Genomic DNA, 17,991 nt, shown 5'->3' with positions numbered 1-17,991 from the left:
TAATGCTGCCCCTTTGAAAGTGTTGACAGGTGATGTGCCTTATTTTTGGTTGTTTGTTTGGGGCTTTTTTGTGCTATGATTCTTGCATGACTTGTTTTCAGGTTGACTAGCCTACTAATGCCAGATGTCTGTGGTAAAAACGTGTTTTCATTCTGTTTGAGATTTTGCAGATGTTGTCAAGGCATACCAGCGGATAGTTTGCATTGTTTTGTGTGTAGTGTCCTATGCAGGAGAGACTGTTTGCTCATTTCAGAGCTTGGCCTTGTCATATTTTCAGTACTTTCATATCAGAAAACACTTATGTGTATAGTGGATGACTAAGCTTATTCAGAGTTGATAAAAGAAAATGCAAACAGTATAGACCAAGGAAAGAATAAGCCACGCAAAAGGCTGAGCTGATTTGTCCCACTCCAAAGGCTTTTTTTTTTTTTTTTTTTTTTTTTTTTTAGTGCTGAGAAACTTCCCTTCCTAGAAAGGAAATTATTATCTTTCCTTAGGTAAAGTAGGGCTACTGATCTAAAATGACAATGCAGTTTAATGCACCTTTCCTGTGCATCTGTAGTGGAGGGCACAAGCTGTAGACACAATCTGGCTGATCTTGAAAGCGGAATATGGAACCTGCTGAACTTAAAGTTCCAGGTATGTGTGTGAAGGAAATGTGAGTTTGTTTTTAACTGGAAACTGTGAGAAGTGTGAAAACTCCGGCCGATAAACACATACTCTTCTGCATGTTCCTCTACCCAGGTGATCGCTTCAGTAAAACTATTTTAATAAAAGCTTCCAAAAGATTACTAGGAAAAACAGTTAAAGAAGAATAACTTTCCAATGATGACTTAACCATCATGTAGAAGAAAGTGATTTCCCAATCTTTGTCTCAGCTTTCATAAGCAGTGATGAAACCGATTCCTCGTTGCTAATACCAGTGTAGATCAGCAGTAACATACATCATGTTTCTGAAATCTGGCAACCTGGACTTGGATGGAGACTTGTAATCAAGCAAGAAAGCAGTCTGCTGGGGATGAATCAATTTGGGGTTTGGGGGTTTTGTTTGTTTTGTTTTGTTTTTATTTCTCTATCATTACTTACTGCCTCTTCCTTCTTCCCTGCTTGCGAATACATTGATCTTGAGAGACTAGGACTCCATGCAGACCCTTTGTGTTTCACAGTGACTTTAACTTAGGTGTTCTGGTCCTTTAAATCTGGAAGCCATGATTTTTGCCTTACACAGGATGAGATGTATCCATAGAAGAGAATATGCAACGCTGAAATGCTGTGCATGCATTCAGAGGAGTTTAGTTTCTGATCTTGCAGCCACAAGATTACCTAGTAGAAATCGATAGGAGTATTGAGGGGCTTAAATGTGGCAAATGATGTTGGCAAACTTGGGTCCTGCTTGTGTATTTAGTCAGGTAACTGTGCTATCCGATGTGAATTCTTTGTTTGAAGAGCAATACGGAGTTTTACATCAAAATACATTTCTGTACAGTAACACACAAACCTTGGGAGGGCAAGGATAAAATTTTGGGGTTTTTTTGTAATGGACTTCCTCAGAATTTGTCTGACTGATCAGAAGTGCACCTAAGGTACATATTTTAGTTGGTTGAAAAAAATCACTCCAGGCTTCCTGAAATGAATTCTACTCCTAGAATAATTTGAGCTGGTCCAGGTTGTCCGGTCCAGTTTCCCAGCTCAAAGTAGGACTGGACAGCTTTAGATCAAGTTGTTCAGGATCATGTGCAGTTGAGGTTTGAATATTTCAAAGAATAGAGATCCCACAGCCTCCATGGATTACTTTTTCCCTAATAACTAATCAGAATTTTCTGTATTGAAGCTTGTTTGTTGCTTCTTGTCCTGTCACTGCATACCTGTGAGAAGAGATGGATTATATTTTGTCTGTATCCCCCTGATTTAACACAGAATTGCTGAGGCAAGAGCTGGGTATGAGAATTGCAAGGGTAGTAGATGGAGGGACTACAAGTAGCAAATTGTATAAAAATGTCAGTAGGCAAGTTGTCTTGAGCTTTATTTCTATAATTCAAAAAAAATCCAAACTCTAGAACATGTAGATATAGAACATAGAGGGAATATTATAAATATGGAAAAATGTCCGATTTTTGCATCTGAATCAGTGTATTTTTATTTTAATATACTCATTGACAGAGGACTTCTTTTTATACTGTGAAAGTGGAGTTATTTATGCAGTATTTTAGAAAAGGGCTAGTCTGGCACTAGCTACAGTTGCTAGCAGCCTATAATGCTGGCTCTGTGTTTAGAAAATGATGGTAATTTATTACAAAGAGACTTTTATTCTAGTATTTTTAGCTCACAGCCGACTGTTTAATGAATCTCTGCTTGGGCTCATTGAATTTATGTTCTCCCTTCCCCCGCCCCATTTTAACCATTAAGATACTGCTGTTCTTGGTCTCCTAAATAGCAAACTTAACCACAAAATGCTGTGCCTTAGTGCAAACAAGATTTGGAGACTTTCTGTAGAAGCTACCAAAGACTAATCATGTTTGTAGTCTCATGATGAGGAAAGGCAGCTGAGTGATTGAGGATGGCTGGTGAGCTAAAGCTGATAGTTCAAAACCAACCAAAATTAATTGTATCTCTAGGTCCCCCTCTAAAAATGGGTCTTAAACTCTTCATTTACTCTGAGGCATGGTTTGCTAGGTCTTCCCGGGGAATAGTGTGCCTCCAGATTTGGAGACTCGTGTTTGAATGTGACAGGAGAGAGTACCATGCAATACGGCTTTTCTTTCTGCTTGAATGTAATCAGAAGTCTGTGGCTTGTTTTCTGCCATAGCAATCTTGGCTTTCTGTGGCTCAAGTGAATATTGAATAAGAAAGCTTGAACAAAACAGGATTTCCATACTTTTTCAGTTTAGATGTTATCTCTTTCCAGTCCCTCAAAACAGTTGCACAAGCAAGTGTTGTGCAAGTTACCTCCTGTGAGTTTTCTCCCAGCTCTGGAGAAACCAGCGTTAAGAATAAAAATGTATTACTTTTTTGCGAGTTCTTCCTATTCCATATTCCTGTTCCGTTTTCCAGGTGCTAACTGCAAACAGTTGTGCTCACCTCTTACCCAATCAAAGAATGCTGTTCTGAGCCTATTTCCTCTGTGTGCAAGCTGCTTTACTCACAAAATCTTTTTCATTCTATAATACATGACTGTGCACAGGTGGGAGTTTTCAGGTTTTAGTCTCTGTAGCAGAAGCAGAGATCTTGACATGAAGTGTTTGCCACTATCAGTTCTATGATTTTGGAAGAATGTTGGATGGGGTGGGTGGGATCTCTTAATTAACACCTTAACATCAGTGGTGAAGGATCTTGGAGGAGCTCAGAACAGTCTGTTGTTCAGAGCCTGCTCCAATGAAGCCTGTTCCACCAGTGGCCAGAGGTGCTGTTGCAAAATTAATGGCCATGACAAAAAGCTAACTTGCACATATTTTTTTAAGCAGTCAGTTGCTTAGTTGTATACTGGTGCTACAGGGCTAAGTTGTCTTATAACATATTTAATTAAACTTTCCTAACATGTTCAAGAAGTCTCCTGTAGTATTCTAGAAATAAAAGCTGGTCAGGTATATTACAAGAGAAGGCCCACTATATAAATTAGTTGGTCCTCCCTCTCAACTCAAGAGCATTCCCTCCCTTAAGTTCTTAAATGCTTTATCAAGCTTCAAATGATCTGTTAGCCTGTTCTGTTTCAGGACTGGAGATGTTAGCCCATGGCCTGTTAGATTTATCTTCAGTGGGACAACACCTGAGTTTTATTTGCAGACATGAAATTTCACTTGGACTAGGCTTAGGGACCTCACTGGAAGAATATGATTAATCTTTGTTACTTCTGGGAAGGAAATGAGTCTTCTTTTGGGGTACAGTGCATCAGGCAGATCATACTGTGTGAGAAGCAGAGTATAGGTTGTGCTGATTATTTTTTTGGTAGGGGCACTGAATTTTGCATGTGCTTGAGTTGAAGTTAGCTGGGTGGTGTTAGTACTTGTGAAAGTGGTGTGTGCAGCTAATAGAGGTTCTGAGATGTAGTTAAAAAGAAGTTCAAATATTCAAGACATGTTTCTGAATATGTACAAGCAAGCTGTTCCACTAGTGATAGTTACAGTTTTCTAACTCTCAAACCTTCCTTAAGTCAAATAAGAAGTAGGTTTCTGTCACGTGTACTTGTCCCAGAATAAACTTGTTTGGATTTAAATGTGAAACAAAAAAAAAAAAATGTATTGAGGGGGAGATGAGTTTTAGATGTTGGACACTTTTCCATGTATTAAGATTTTTTTTTTAGTTAACATCTTGCGTTGCTGAAGTCTGTCACTTGGAACTGTTGGCCCCTTTCATGGTTTCTGCTCAATTATCTTTCAAGAGCAGGTGACTGACCACCTGTTTATGCAATTCTTTACAGTAGGGTCTTCTTTAACTGCTCATGTGTAGTTAATGAAACTCAGAAGCTGACTGATTGGGAGATGGAATTTTTTAGCTTTCCATGAAATTGTTCACATGGGTGAAGTTATGCCAAACCTTTTCTTGTACTAGTGGCAAAAGTTAAGGTTATTTTTAATGCTTGCCTTCCCACCTTCTCTAATTGAATGGATTGGCGCTTTTTTAAAGACCATAGTGTTGGGTGGATGCTATTCAAATCTTTTTTTACCCTGTCATGGTATTTACTAGTCCTGTGCTATATCCTAATGGGTGGTGCTACAGATTTCATAGAAGTGTTTCTTCTGAGTTGTTAAATGTCAAGTCAAAGGACAATCATTATGTATTGTAGCAAAGAAATCTCAAGCATTGCATGTGAAATGCAGTGGCCAAGATGAAATTAGTGATATGTGGAGAAGACTGAAGTGCAGGGGAGAGACTGCTGAGGAGATCAATATTCAAGTAGAAAATAGGTTAACCATTTGAGGAGGAGAAAAAAATTAGGAGCTGTTTTAAAATACTATGTAAGCAACTATGATGCAAGAAGTTTTAACATAAAAAAGAAATACTTAAGTTGATAGTAGAAATACTTCATAATAAGTATATTTATAACCATGTATCTATATACAGATAAATGCTTAAGATTTATAATCACTTACATAGAAATACTTCAGAAAGGAAATGTAGCTGGAGAACCAAACACTGTTAAACACCAAGAGCTAGATAGTTTGCTATTAATGTCAGTAAACCACCCCTGCGGTGTGTCCTAAGGTATGAGGTTTCAGAAAATTGCTGGTGTGGAATTCCAAGGGGGTTGTGATGCCAGGAGGCGAGGAAGACCATAGCAAAGGTGAAAGGATGGATGACCATAGCGAACATGAAAATTGTGAACACAGCTAATGCTGTGAGGCTCCATTTATCAAATGGGATAATCTCTGTGTCAATATGTTTTGACTGTTGGCGTGATAGGAGTTTTAGGTCACGTTTTCATAAAAATTTGCTTTAAATTCTTCCTTTTAGAATTCTTAAGGCAAAATCTTAGGTCCCACCTACAACAGTAAATGCCCTCGCCATCCCATTCAATGTACTGCTACAGATGGGTCAGCAATCTAGAAATGCTTCGGAGGAAACTGCACTGCTTTACTCTCTCCTGTGCTGCTGGTGCTGTTCCTGTGCAACAAATGGGGATCCTTGGATCAGTATAAGGCACTTTCTGCACCAGATAAATGATGGATACAGTACAGCATGAACACAGAGAGCTGGCCAGTGAAAATGCACACTGGTTCCTATGCAACAGAAATATATTGGTGTAACTGTCGTGTAGATGGGATGCAGACACCTCGCAGTAGTGTTGTGCACATCGGGTTTATTACAGTGAGCTCACACATCTAGCAGTGGGTTAGGATACCCTTGTGATAATGTTACACATGTGCTAACCACAAAGAGAGTCTTCAGTTAACCTAATTTCAAGCACTATGAAATCCACAGTACCCAGATTTGAGAGCAAAGGAGGAAGGTTTTGGAAAATAATGAGAAATGAAAGGAGAAAGGAAAGGTTTCGATTTAGCCTCCTGGTTGTGTTCTGCAGGCATCACAGCCAAAGTGTGTAGGACAGTAAGATGTCTTTGCACGTATTTGTGTGAACCCCTCCCAGATACATGGGACAGCATGTAAGAAAGCGTGAAGAAGTGTACTACATTTTCAGAGAGGGCTGTGAGCTGATTGGAGGTGTGAGGATCAATGTGTCCATGCTGAATAAGAAACTGGTAGATTTAGAAGAGATGTTGAAGGCCAAGCTTCTCTGTGAAGGAGCAAAGATGACTGGGAGAGGGTAGGTAGAGATCATGTTGGTAAAGGATCTTTGCGTCATCTTCTGAACGAAGGTGAGCAGGATGTCAAGTGCTGCTGCTTTTTTTTTCCTGTTAGGACAGAAGATGGGGTAGATAAAATCTGCATTGGATGTCTTTTCTGCTAATATCTACAGTCTAGTTGAGGTAGAAGAAAATGGAGATATGGCATTGTATTCGTGATCAAAGTTGATGACAGGATACAAGAAATGTTATGTAGGCCAAAATGTGTATTTGAGCAGAAGGTAGAATATTAACCATCAGTACTAAAAAAGCTTTTATAGCTTTTTGAGTTGGTATGAAAACTTACTTGGATGAATCAAAGGGATGTTCTTGTTTCTATTTTAAAAAAACCTCAAACAGGCTAGCATCAGCTTTATTCTTTATTGAGCAAGTGCTCTGTTGGGTAGGCTTTCTCTATACTATAGAGTCTATAGGAAGGTCAGGGATGGGCTGAGTAGGTTAGTGGTGCCTGGAAATGTTAGTAATGAGAAGCTGTAAAGAAGTACTAGTGTGAACTATTCATCGAAGCAGAACTATGATGAAAATTGCACTTCAAGGCACTGTTCTCATTAAGAATTATGTGGAATTCCCTCAGGAATCTTCTTAAAATAGCTCTTTGTATCACTTCTGTATCTGGTTAAACATGAGAGTTCACATTGCACACCCTGAAGTTGCATGGTAGACTCGGTTTCAAATTTTCACACAACTTCCTTCCATCTGCAAATCCAGAATTTATTGGAATGCTCTGAATCAGATACTTCCTGTGAAAACTTCCACCACTTTAGCTAATAGAATGGTCTTGCTTTGTTTTTGTTTTGTTTTATCTTTAATCTCTATATGGCTCTACTTCTTGATAGTTGAACCAAGCATACTAAACGAACCTATGTACTATTTATACTGAAAACTAGCATGAAGGAAAACAACTGTAGATGTTTTATCAAGTCCATGCTGGAATTTTTTAAATGCACTTGTGTGGCTGTGTGATCTGGTAGTTCTTCCAGGCAATTCAACCTTAATTGATATGTCTTTATATGTATTTTTTTTAAAATATCAGGCAAAACCAAAATATGGAAAACACAAAATATTGTATCTGCTGTATCAGATAAGTGTGCAGGCTTGTGTAACTGATGGATTTGAGCCTTTTCTCTTACCCTTAATTTTATCTTTGTTTTTACAGGAAATAATGAAAAAGGTGTGCCACAACTCTTGATCAGAGACCTGAAATTTGAGAAGAAGTCATTAGCTAAGCTCATGTTTTCTCCTGATCAAGAAAATCATCCATCAAAAGCACCAGTAAAATATGGTGAATTGATTGTATTAGGGTAAGTGTTTGTGACTTGGTTAGAAGCAAGAATGAAGGTAGAATGTCAGGGTGTGCTTAAAGCAGATAAAATGCAGGTTGCTGTGAGAGGTGGTCCCACAACCTCTGAACTCCCTCTTTTGCAGTGTATCTAGTGAGCGTGCAAGTGAACAGAGTTAATCAGTTTCACTTTGGTAGCTGATCTGGTGAGGGAGCGAAAGGAGGGTTAACTTTTCCAGTGGCAAACAGGCATTTTACGTAATGTGATATATTGGAAAACAACACTCCAGTACAGATACTTTTTTGTGACAGCATGAGCATGGATGTAGGGCTCCAAACACCTGAATAGATGTTGATTTTTTTTTTCAGCTCTTGTCTCCTTCCCACATAAGCACTTTGTGACAAAGGCAGCCAGTTTGTGAAGGATTTCCCAGCTGGTTCCAAGTTGAGCTGAGACAGATGACTAAGGTGATAAAGTGGAAGGAGAAGGTCTTTAGGACTTCAGTGAAAATTGAAAAGAGTTTTGTAAGAACATAGTAGCTGACTATATCCAAGTGCAAACAGCAAGTTTGCCAGCTGGCCCATTTATGTTGACATGTTCAAAGTGATAGTCTGAGGGTTTTCTAAGGGGTTAAATTGGAGTCTCAGAGGACAGCATATCTATTCTTTATGGGGTTTTATTTCAGTCAAAGTTCTATAAAATACTAGCTCTCCACCAGGGTTGGTGGGTATTTAAAATCTTTAATTTAGGGTAGGAACACATCATTTGGAGATAAAGCTACAGGTAGGCATATAACCACACTTGTTTTCATGTTTGGGACCCAAGTCATTGGTAGCTTTGAGATTAATCTGGGTAGCATTCCTTGCCCTACAGACTTTATGTATGCTGTAATTCCGTGGGCAATTTTCAGTATTGTGTTTATCAATTCTCAGATTTAAATAGATGTGATTAATTGGAAATCTGTAATTATTAATACCTTACTAATTAAGAAGACTTTATGTTTAGAATTAAAGTTCTTGCGGCTCTGTATCTCTAGATACAGAGAAGAAGCTAAGTAATACAGGAAGATGGACCTTGTTCTTTCTCTGTGCTTTTTGATAGGTACAATGGGTCTCTCCCAAATGGAGATAGAGGAAGAAGAAAAAGTCGGTTTGCTTTATTTAAAAGGCCCAAGGCAAATGGGGTGAAACCTAGCACTGTACATATTGCCTGTACACCTCAGGCAGCAAAGGTAAGCTCGGTTTGTCTAGTTAAGTCTTATGTCTCCTGATACTGTATAAAGAGTTCATTCAAGTCACTGCTGTTATGCTGAGATGAAAGGATGTAAAAAGCATGAAGTTCTGTCTGTGAAAAGAATGGTTCATGTTTATCCAAGGTTTTTTGGTACTTGTCAGACTTAGCAAGAAACCATTTAGCAAAAGAAATCTGGTGCCCAGTCCTTGCTGTGTCCAGGAAGAAAAATGTTTGGTTTTGAAATGTGAATGTTCAGGGCATAGGCCAGTCATATAAAACATTTTGTATTCTGTTTTCCTTCAAACTCACTACAGACATCTGTTTTAGCTCTTCTGATTTTGCACTTATTCATGTTTTAGGACCAATGTTGCTTCACATGAAGCTGTCTTAAAAGATTTTTACCAAAGCTCTGTGTGTACTTGCTACTTGGCTGAATGGGCAGGAGTTTCCCAGGCATGAGGACAGGTGGATTTAGCAGTGCAAGTTTTATATGGCTCATAATGAATTTCAGAGCTCCCATTAAGAACCAGTAAAGGGTGGTATTCAGTCCTGAAGTTGAATTGTATTTCATGGCAAAACTATTATAGAGAAAGTACTATCATTAAATACCTCTGCCATTCAAGCGTATGTGCACTTATGTTCAATAAGAAATCGAGCATTTCTGCTAAAACCAAGGGAATTTGAGAATGCTTAGTGGGGTTTTAGAGAAGATCTCTAGTGTTGAGATCAGGCCCTTGAACAAATTCAGTAGTAAGTGCTTGGCTTTCTCAATACCTTGTCACTTAGGAACATTGATTCCTAGATTCAGGGAATGGCATTAAATATTCTGAAATCAAAAGCATATTGCTAACTGAAGTTATTGTAATGGAATTCTATCTGTTGGAGATCTGTGAAAAGAACATTTATTTTTCCTAATTATTCATGATCTTCAGGTGCTATTTGGAAATAGTTTTAGACTACTTTTTCAGTTCTTCATAGCTGCAGAATTAAAATCTAGACTAACAAAAGGAAACCTAGATGACTGCTACAACTTCTGCAACCTCTGCTGAGTTTCTCCATATTACCTTGTTTCATACCACTGCTTGTTACATGTATTTGTCTATGTATCTTATTAATCATCACTGATTTTAGTATGAACTCAGATTCTGTTTCTAGAGTGAAATCCCTAAGTTTTTGTCCTAACTTTGCTGTTGGAGAAGTTCAGGCTGAGAAGAGCACGAAGGTGTTATATTCACTTTTAGTCTTTGCACTCAGTTGTTTTTGTTCTTTTATGTCAAGGCCAGCATTGCTTTCCTATGAAGCATGACTCATAATATGTCTTGCTTACGTGTATTTTGTTGCAGTGTACAGTAAAGAGACCAGTTTGGTCTGTTGCTGAATCAATCCTGCAGCTTTTTTTAGTGGCCAGGACTGGTTTTTGTGAAGTTTACCTACAGGTGTGTCACTAACAACCATCTGCCTTAACGCATTAATTGGGCAGAACAAGAGCCCAGTTAGATACATTGTCTGCTTTGTTGCTGTATTCAGTAGTTATTGTTCACTGGTTCAATAATATTTTACATTTCTTTCCATAGGCAATAAGTAATAAGGACCAACACAGCATATCTTACACTTTGTCTCGGGCCCAAACAGTTGTAGTTGAATATACACATGACAGCAACACAGATATGTTCCAGGTATGTGAAGTTAATATGATATATAAAAGTATTTGTGCTTTTGGTAATTTCTAACAAGACATCCTCTCAACAGGCTTTTTCCCTCAGACCCGAAAGTTTGGATGTGTCACTTTCTGTGCTTTACTATTCAGAAATATTTAATTCTGTTTATTCCTAAGGCCATCATTTGAACAAAGCTGTATGTCTGTGTGTCTCTTTGAGGCTTGGTCAGAGGTGAAAGTTGTTCTTTTGTGACTAATGCACAGGATTATAGTTTTGCCTTTGCTGGTCTGCAAGTCACGTAGCCTATTTCCTAGTCCCTTCTTGCAAAATGAAGAATAAAGTGCACAGCTCTCTTTAAGCAATTGCAACTTTGCTTGTAGCATTTACAAAGGAATTTGGGATCAGCTAGTTGGAGATCAGGTAGAAGAAATACTGTGTGTAAATACAGGAAAGCTTTTGACAGAACTAATATGAAAAATACTCCTAACTTAAGTGAACCCAGAATTAAGTCTAGAGCATTGAGAAATGTGGAGAGAGGAGGCCCAAAGTTCAGAGCAACTTTGCAGTTCCTGTATGTGTGAGAAGGAACCGCAAGCACATTTGCAGCTGTGATGTGTGCTCAGATCTTGTAGCAGTTTCCTGTTTTTCTCAGAAGGAAGGGTTTTGTTTGAGGGGTTTTGTGTGCTTTGTTCCTTCTGATTCCTGGACTGATCTATTGTTGATTTTTGTTGTTGTTGTTGTCACTAATTTATGGCAAGGAGTTTTGCTGTCACAGCATTTAGCTGTGACGCCAGTGCATGTTCTAAGAAGGTGGGAGGTGTTGGTAGGTGCTGGAGGAAGCTGCTGTGCAACTGCAAATACCTACAACAGAGCAAAAGGGCTGTAATGAACTAACTGCAGCATAAGCTATTGTTTGTGTGTAAGTGTTCTCTCTTCAGGCGTGCTGTGGCATGTATGCTGCTCTAAAATTGCCAGTGGGAATCCATGTGTACTGATGGGTTATCCTGCTTAAGAAGCAATGGAAAAATACATTCTGACGTGTCAGTTCAGTCTAATGAAAGCTCTCCAGCCTTCACCAAAAAGCACCTCAGCCTTTTGGGTGTCCTGCCCAGCGATTAATCAGTCTTTTAATATAACCAGCTATTTTATAAGAGGCTGCTGAGAGCTCTGGAAGTGAGTGAAAGGTAGTAGTGTGCAAGTGGGCTTTAAACCTGGCTATGTGGATGTTTAGGAGAAGGATATAACTTCCTTTTTTGCTTTATAAGGAAAAGGACAAGATGAGTTGCCTGGAAAAGCAGTGAAACCCATGCAATTCTATCAAACCCAGCAGAGCTGTGTGGGACTGCAAACTCATTCTTCCATGCAACCAGAAAAGAAGGGACAGCTACTAAAAAATCTGGTTACAGTCAGATGTTGCATTCCTGTTGTGTTCTCTGCATGTTATTATAATATAACCCCTCCCCACCCTAGACGTCTTATACCTGGTCTTTCCTGATGGATTTTCTGCTTCTCAGTGCCCCATCAGAGCTGAAGCGAGCTCATTTTCCTACATTTATACCTCCACCTAGTCTGGCATTTTTCAGAATATTCTGGGCACACAAAGTGGCTGAATATCACTTTTCTTCCATCTAATGTTGTTTACTAGCTGTTTTGTTTACACTCAGCTGACTTGGGAAATTGTCTCAGAACTGACTTAATTACATCATTTTATTTCCCCTTCGTTCATTTGACTGTACTCAGCCTTCAGAATAACTTTGATCACATGGAGGTGGAATAATTTATTCATTCAGATTAGACTGTAGAAACCTAACTTTAGATTGGTGGAGGAGAATGCTTCCAACTGGAATATCATGTTTGGTTTTATTTCTTGATCACTTTTAAATCTATTGAGTTTGGATATTACTGAACCCAAAAGCAAACTTCTAAACTGGCGTTTTTCTTTTTTAATCTCTTTCCAGATTGGTCGGTCAACAGAAAGTCCTATAGACTTTGTCGTAACAGACACGGTTCCTGGAAGTCAGAGTAATTCAGATACGCAGTCTGTGCAGAGCACTATATCAAGGTTTGCCTGCAGAATCATATGTGAACGTAATCCTCCTTTTACAGCAAGGATATATGCTGCAGGATTTGACTCCTCAAAAAACATCTTTCTTGGGGTAAGGTAACTGTTTCTGTTTTCTTCCAAGTTCAGTGCAGGCATGCTTACATTTGAACTAATTCATAGCTCCACTTCAGGCAAATTAAGTTTTCATTGATGTAACTTTTCTTAGGAGAAGGCTGCAAAGTGGAAGACATCAGATGGGCAAATGGATGGACTGACCACAAATGGCGTTCTTGTTATGCACCCCCGTAATGGATTTACAGAAGACTCCAAGCCAGGGGTGTGGAGAGAGATATCTGTGTGTGGTAATGTGTTCAGCCTCCGTGAAACCAGATCAGCTCAGCAGAGGGGAAAAATGGTAAGAATAGTGACCAGCACTTAAAATGAGTACAACCATATGCTTGGGCAGAAACAGAGGCTGGAATCTGCCTCATTCAGTGTAGCTGTCACCTCTGTAATTATTACACTGACTTCTTACACGTCTGTGTTCATATACGAAGGTGTCTTGCTCAACCAGAGTAACCGCAAAAGTTTTATCTGCAGACTTAGTACTTAACTGCAGATCTAGACTGCTCCTCTAAATTGAGTTGCCTGTCCACTCTGCTCTTCTGCAAACTGTCATAGTCATGCACATGTTTTAAAGAGTACTTTCCTGATTCTCCCTCTTGAGTTTATGCCTTTAAGGTTTTCCCATTTCTCCTGTTTTTATAGAATAACAAATAATAGTTACAGTTTAATTGACGCATGCCTATATACCTGGATATCCATTTCTACCTTGGCATTCTGAGTTTTCCCTGTGTTTTCCAGAGCATTGGCAACATTTCCAGGAGGTGATTGGTTTTGCTATGACTTGGGATCCCTTTGCAACAAGAAATGCTGCATGAACACTTAAATAAGTCATGCATTTAGCTAGGAATGCTGACAGCTGACTTTTTCTGGAGGACAGGAAAGCCACATTAACAGTGTGTTTGAAGAGAACAGCCTAAAATGTGATGAAGGACTAAACAAGACTTGGCTTGTGCCATTCCTCCTTGATGTATTTCATTTAACGTAGTTGGGAGTGCTATAGAGACAGAGTTGAGAGAAGTTGTTAAAGTTGAAGAGGAGCTTTTTGGCTTTTTTTTCTAGTGTGAGAAGAGATTCATGTGTACATTAAGAAAACAGGAAGAGAGAAGCTGACACTGGACTACCTATGGGTATCTTGTGTAGGACAGTAAGGAGCTGCTTGAAACTTCTGTCTGGATCTTCCAGGCAAATTTGTATTATGAAAAAGTGTCTTATGTTATTCTTCATATAACATTAGGTGACACCTCTCTTTCTCCTTGTCCATCACAAGGTTGAGAACGAAACGAACCAGCTCCAGGACGGCTCTCTGATAGATCTGTGTGGAGCAACGCTGCTGTGGCGCACCGCAGAAGGGCTCTCGCGCACTCCCACTGTCAAGCACCTGGAGGCACTAAGACAGGAGATAAATGCGGCAAGGCCCCAGTGTCCAGTGGGTTTTAACACCTTGGCATTTCCCAGCATGAAGAGAAAAGATGTTGTAGATGAAAAGCAACCGTGGGTGTATCTGAACTGTGGCCACGTCCATGGCTATCACAACTGGGGAAACAAAGAGGAGAGAGATGGCAAGGATCGCGAGTGTCCCATGTGCCGCTCTGTCGGCCCCTATGTGCCGCTGTGGCTTGGATGTGAAGCGGGATTTTATGTGGATGCAGGACCTCCAACTCACGCCTTCAGCCCGTGTGGACACGTGTGCTCTGAAAAGACAACTGCATATTGGTCCCAAATTCCTCTTCCTCATGGTACTCACACTTTTCACGCAGCCTGTCCGTTCTGTGCGCATCAGCTGGCTGGTGAGCAAGGTTACATCAGACTCATTTTCCAAGGACCTCTTGACTAGCACGTGTTACCAAGGACTGCAGTAAACTGATAAGCTAAGCGATTCTGATTTTTAAATTGACTGTTTTTTGTATTCTCTGGGCTTTGCTGGTTTGCATTAAGATGAAGAATTTTGGTTTTTTGTTTTTTGGGGTTTTTTTTGTTACAACAACTAAATCCCTCTCTATCAAGAAAAGTCTGGAAATGAAAGAAACGGGGCGGAAAGGGGGAAAACTCCTGCTTATTTTAAGTAATAACTATTTCTGAAGAGGTGAAGGAAGTATTGTAGAGTGAACTTTGATGCCTTCAGTTAAATGGTCTTGAATCACATGCCCACAGTGTTTGAAAGTTGTTTCATTCTTTTTGTATATGGAGGGTAAATAGTTCAAAGAACATTAGTTTACAGCTTGGATGCAAACATTGTAAAATATAATGTGTATATTAACTCTTTTCTATTTATCTTTATTATTGAAAATAAGTAGAATCTTTAGGGAGTAGCATGGTCATAGTGTGTTACATCCAGCAATTGGATGTGTAGAGTAGCTCTGGACGGAGAAGAACGTGAGATGGAAATGGTAGAAAAATCTTTTTTAATCTAAAATACTGAGTTCTTAGAATAGTTACAACGCTTTTTAAACAAAGCTAATGCAAATTATGGTGGCATAAAGGTGTGCTTTAACCATGTCGAAAGGTAGCTAAGAAGGACCTCTTAAAATGTCTTTTTGGTAGGAGTGTATTACGGTCTAGTTATGAGGAGAATATTTACCAGACTCTTTGAATATGCAACTTAGTCTAGATTAAGGATTTTTTTTTCTCCCTTCATGCTAACACATCTCTTTATTTAGCATTAGTGACATTTGTGAGGGTTTTTCCAATGTTAAACATAAGAAACCTGAAAGAAGAGGCTTGTTTTGTTCCTTGCTCCTTGGGGCAGGGGGGTGAGGGGAAAGGCGGGTGCACATGTGGGAGCAGTTTGTGAATCGGCCACCATCACAGCTTGTCACAGGCTTGTCACTCAGATGGTCTCCTTTCATCTGGCCAGTCACGCACTTGCGTTTGCCCTGCCTTGTGGTGCAAATACTCATTGAGGCTGCATGTGGAACAAAATTGAAGCCTGGTACCCCGGGATGTGTTTGCATCCCCTGTTGGGGAAGAGCCTGAGCTGGGGCAGGGCTGGTAGACCTGAGTGTGGGATGTTGGCTAAGGTCCGCTCACCCTGCAGTGGGCTCTAGTTCGTCGTCTCTCTGCTCTTCCCTCTCTACTCTTCCTTTCCTTTCTGTATCCACCAGAAAAGGCCAGTGCACTACACCCAGCTTTGCTGCTAACGCACTGTGCTTCATGGCAAATACACAACTTGACCTTTTTTAGGATTGAGTTGAGCTTTTTTTGGCCAGCTTAATTTCTTTTTTTTTTTTTTTTTCAAAATACGTACTGTATAATTGACAGTAGCAAATTTCTGTAGCTTATAGCATAGCTTTATTTTGTCCTTTTGAAGATGTTCTAACATTTTCTTGGTTTAAAGAGAGACCTATGTTACTTAGTTGTCATGAATTATTTACTTTGACTGTCAATTGTTTCTCCATCTTTAAAAAGAAATTATATATATTGTTTGGTTCACTCAGGAAATGCATGTGTCAGGAAACCTGTACTATAAGTTCAGTTAGCTGTCATGTACAAGTAACTGCTGTTACTCCCTTTCCATAGAAATATAACTGATTTTGACATTTTCCAGATTATATGCATTAAGTAATGCAGCGAGAAACTCCTGTATTGTAGTTGTTCTAATCATTTTATTCAAACTATATTATACTGTAGTTTAATTTTTATTTGCAAATTAATTTATTCAAACTACGTGAGTAAACACTTTGCAAAAATAGAAATTCTGAGATTCTCTGTTGCTTTGTTTCCAAGGGTTGGAAATAACCCTTTTGTTGTCACATAAGGTGTCTGTTCTACACATGTGGATTAAGATCATAAAAGAACTGTGAAGAATCTGCATGTCATCCAGTCGTGGATTTGAATGGCCCCTTTCAGACATGACTTTTCAATGTGTTTTATATTTAATCCTACATTAACAAAGGTGAGATTCTTGTTCAAAAGATACAGTTAAATGATCTCTTCCCTAAATAAGTTACAAATAATGAAATGTAAGCAAAAACTTTTAACCAAGTGGCTGGGCTCTTGTAAAATGTCAAGAGCTCTTGATTCAATCTTCCACAAAATCAGAGTGACACTTCTTCTCTGGTCCTGATCTTGTTGATTGCAGGGGTATGAAAAATCAGGAAAGGACATGAGGAAAGCTGCAAAGCAGTTTGAGTAATATAAAGCTGAACTGTGAAAGCAGATTGAGACTCAGATGGCAGCAGACAGATGGAAAGAGCTATACTTGCCGTGTGTTGGAAGCACAGCTGGATGCTGATGTGGAGGCAACAGTGCAGTTGGGTACACGCATGTCCGACTGCAGAGGGGAAGGAGAGGTTCATGCCCAACACAGAACCATTGTTAAGCTTCTCTCTCATTAAGATGATAGGCTTTCATTATGCTTCTCCACCCCTGGCCCCCCAAAAAGGAAATGCCACAGAAGGTGGTGTAGGATAACCAGAACCAGCTGTTTCACTGCTTAGCATTATGCCAAGATAACCCTTCAGTCTGCCCCATGCTCTCTGGCTGTTATATACTTTCCTTGACCCAAACTGGGCTTGTTAATCCCACTTTTAAATGGGCAGAACACAGGCATTCAAATACCTGAGATACAGAAATTCCACCATCAAAAACGGGATAGCAGTGGTTGTGCAGTTTGAGGGAACAGTTTCTGTACAACATACCAGGTAAATAAAAGCAGTAGCCTTGACTGCAATTCCCTATTTGAGTTCCCTGGGCTTCTTTAATAATTTAAATACAAGGTCTTTTACTCTGTAAACTGTAAAATGAATGTCAGATTTAAAGTAAAATGATCCCTTTGACTCAACCAGCTGACTGGAGCACTTTGAACTTTAAGACCCTTGGTTCTGAACAAATTTGGGAGCTGGGAGAAGTGCCAGAAGTGGTGCTATGCTGGCTTTGAGACAATTACAGCTTTTGCTTGTGTGCTGCCTAAATCAGCCTGTTGTACCTGCAAAAAACAGCCCCAAAGGAGATCTGTGGCCATCACCTGCTTTCAAAGGTTTGTTTGAATGGAAAGAGGCATCAGTGATGCAATCAGCAGGTGGGACAGGGCTGTTCCCTGGGAGATCACCACAGGTACATGGGACTGACGAGGGAAAATGAGGTAAGTGTAGGCTCTTCTCTAGCCATAAAGTTTTGTGAAGATCTGTGGGAGCACAACTGGAAATCAACAAGTAGCTTTTTGCGGTTTCTTTGTGTAGGACACAGCAGTGATACACAGTTCTTTGTGTGATGCAGGTGATTTAATGAGATAATATGCTTCTCAGCTGTAGGAACTTGCATGGATTTAACACTGGTAAAAGGCAGCAGTTTGGCACAGCTGCTGGCTAATGAAGCCTTCACCCCTGACTCACGGTGGGATAGGAGCGGTTGCT

At 39.6% G+C, this 17,991-nt stretch overlaps 1 protein-coding gene across 2 annotated transcripts in view; it reads left to right on the top strand.

The window, feature by feature from the left end:
• The window catches only part of PELI1 (pellino E3 ubiquitin protein ligase 1), a 46,069-nt gene extending 29,823 nt beyond the window's left edge, over positions 1-16,246 (top strand). For both annotated transcript variants that reach the window (XM_080341140.1, XM_080341139.1), the window contains 6 exons: positions 7,456-7,600; positions 8,681-8,810; positions 10,387-10,488; positions 12,429-12,626; positions 12,741-12,929; positions 13,908-16,246. In XM_080341140.1, the coding sequence (XP_080197266.1) occupies positions 7,530-7,600; positions 8,681-8,810; positions 10,387-10,488; positions 12,429-12,626; positions 12,741-12,929; positions 13,908-14,474 (1,257 nt within the window). In that variant the 5' untranslated portion in view covers positions 7,456-7,529 and the 3' untranslated portion in view covers positions 14,475-16,246. The remainder of the gene's footprint in view (positions 1-7,455; positions 7,601-8,680; positions 8,811-10,386; positions 10,489-12,428; positions 12,627-12,740; positions 12,930-13,907) is intronic.
• Positions 16,247-17,991: the final 1,745 nt, after the last annotated feature.

This window comes from Nesoenas mayeri (assembly GCF_963082525.1).
Source record: "Nesoenas mayeri genome assembly, chromosome: 3".
In the NCBI taxonomy this organism is placed as follows: Eukaryota; Metazoa; Chordata; class Aves; order Columbiformes; family Columbidae; genus Nesoenas; species Nesoenas mayeri.
Note: the sequence above shows the minus strand (reverse complement) of the source record. Positions and strands in the feature narration are given on the sequence as shown.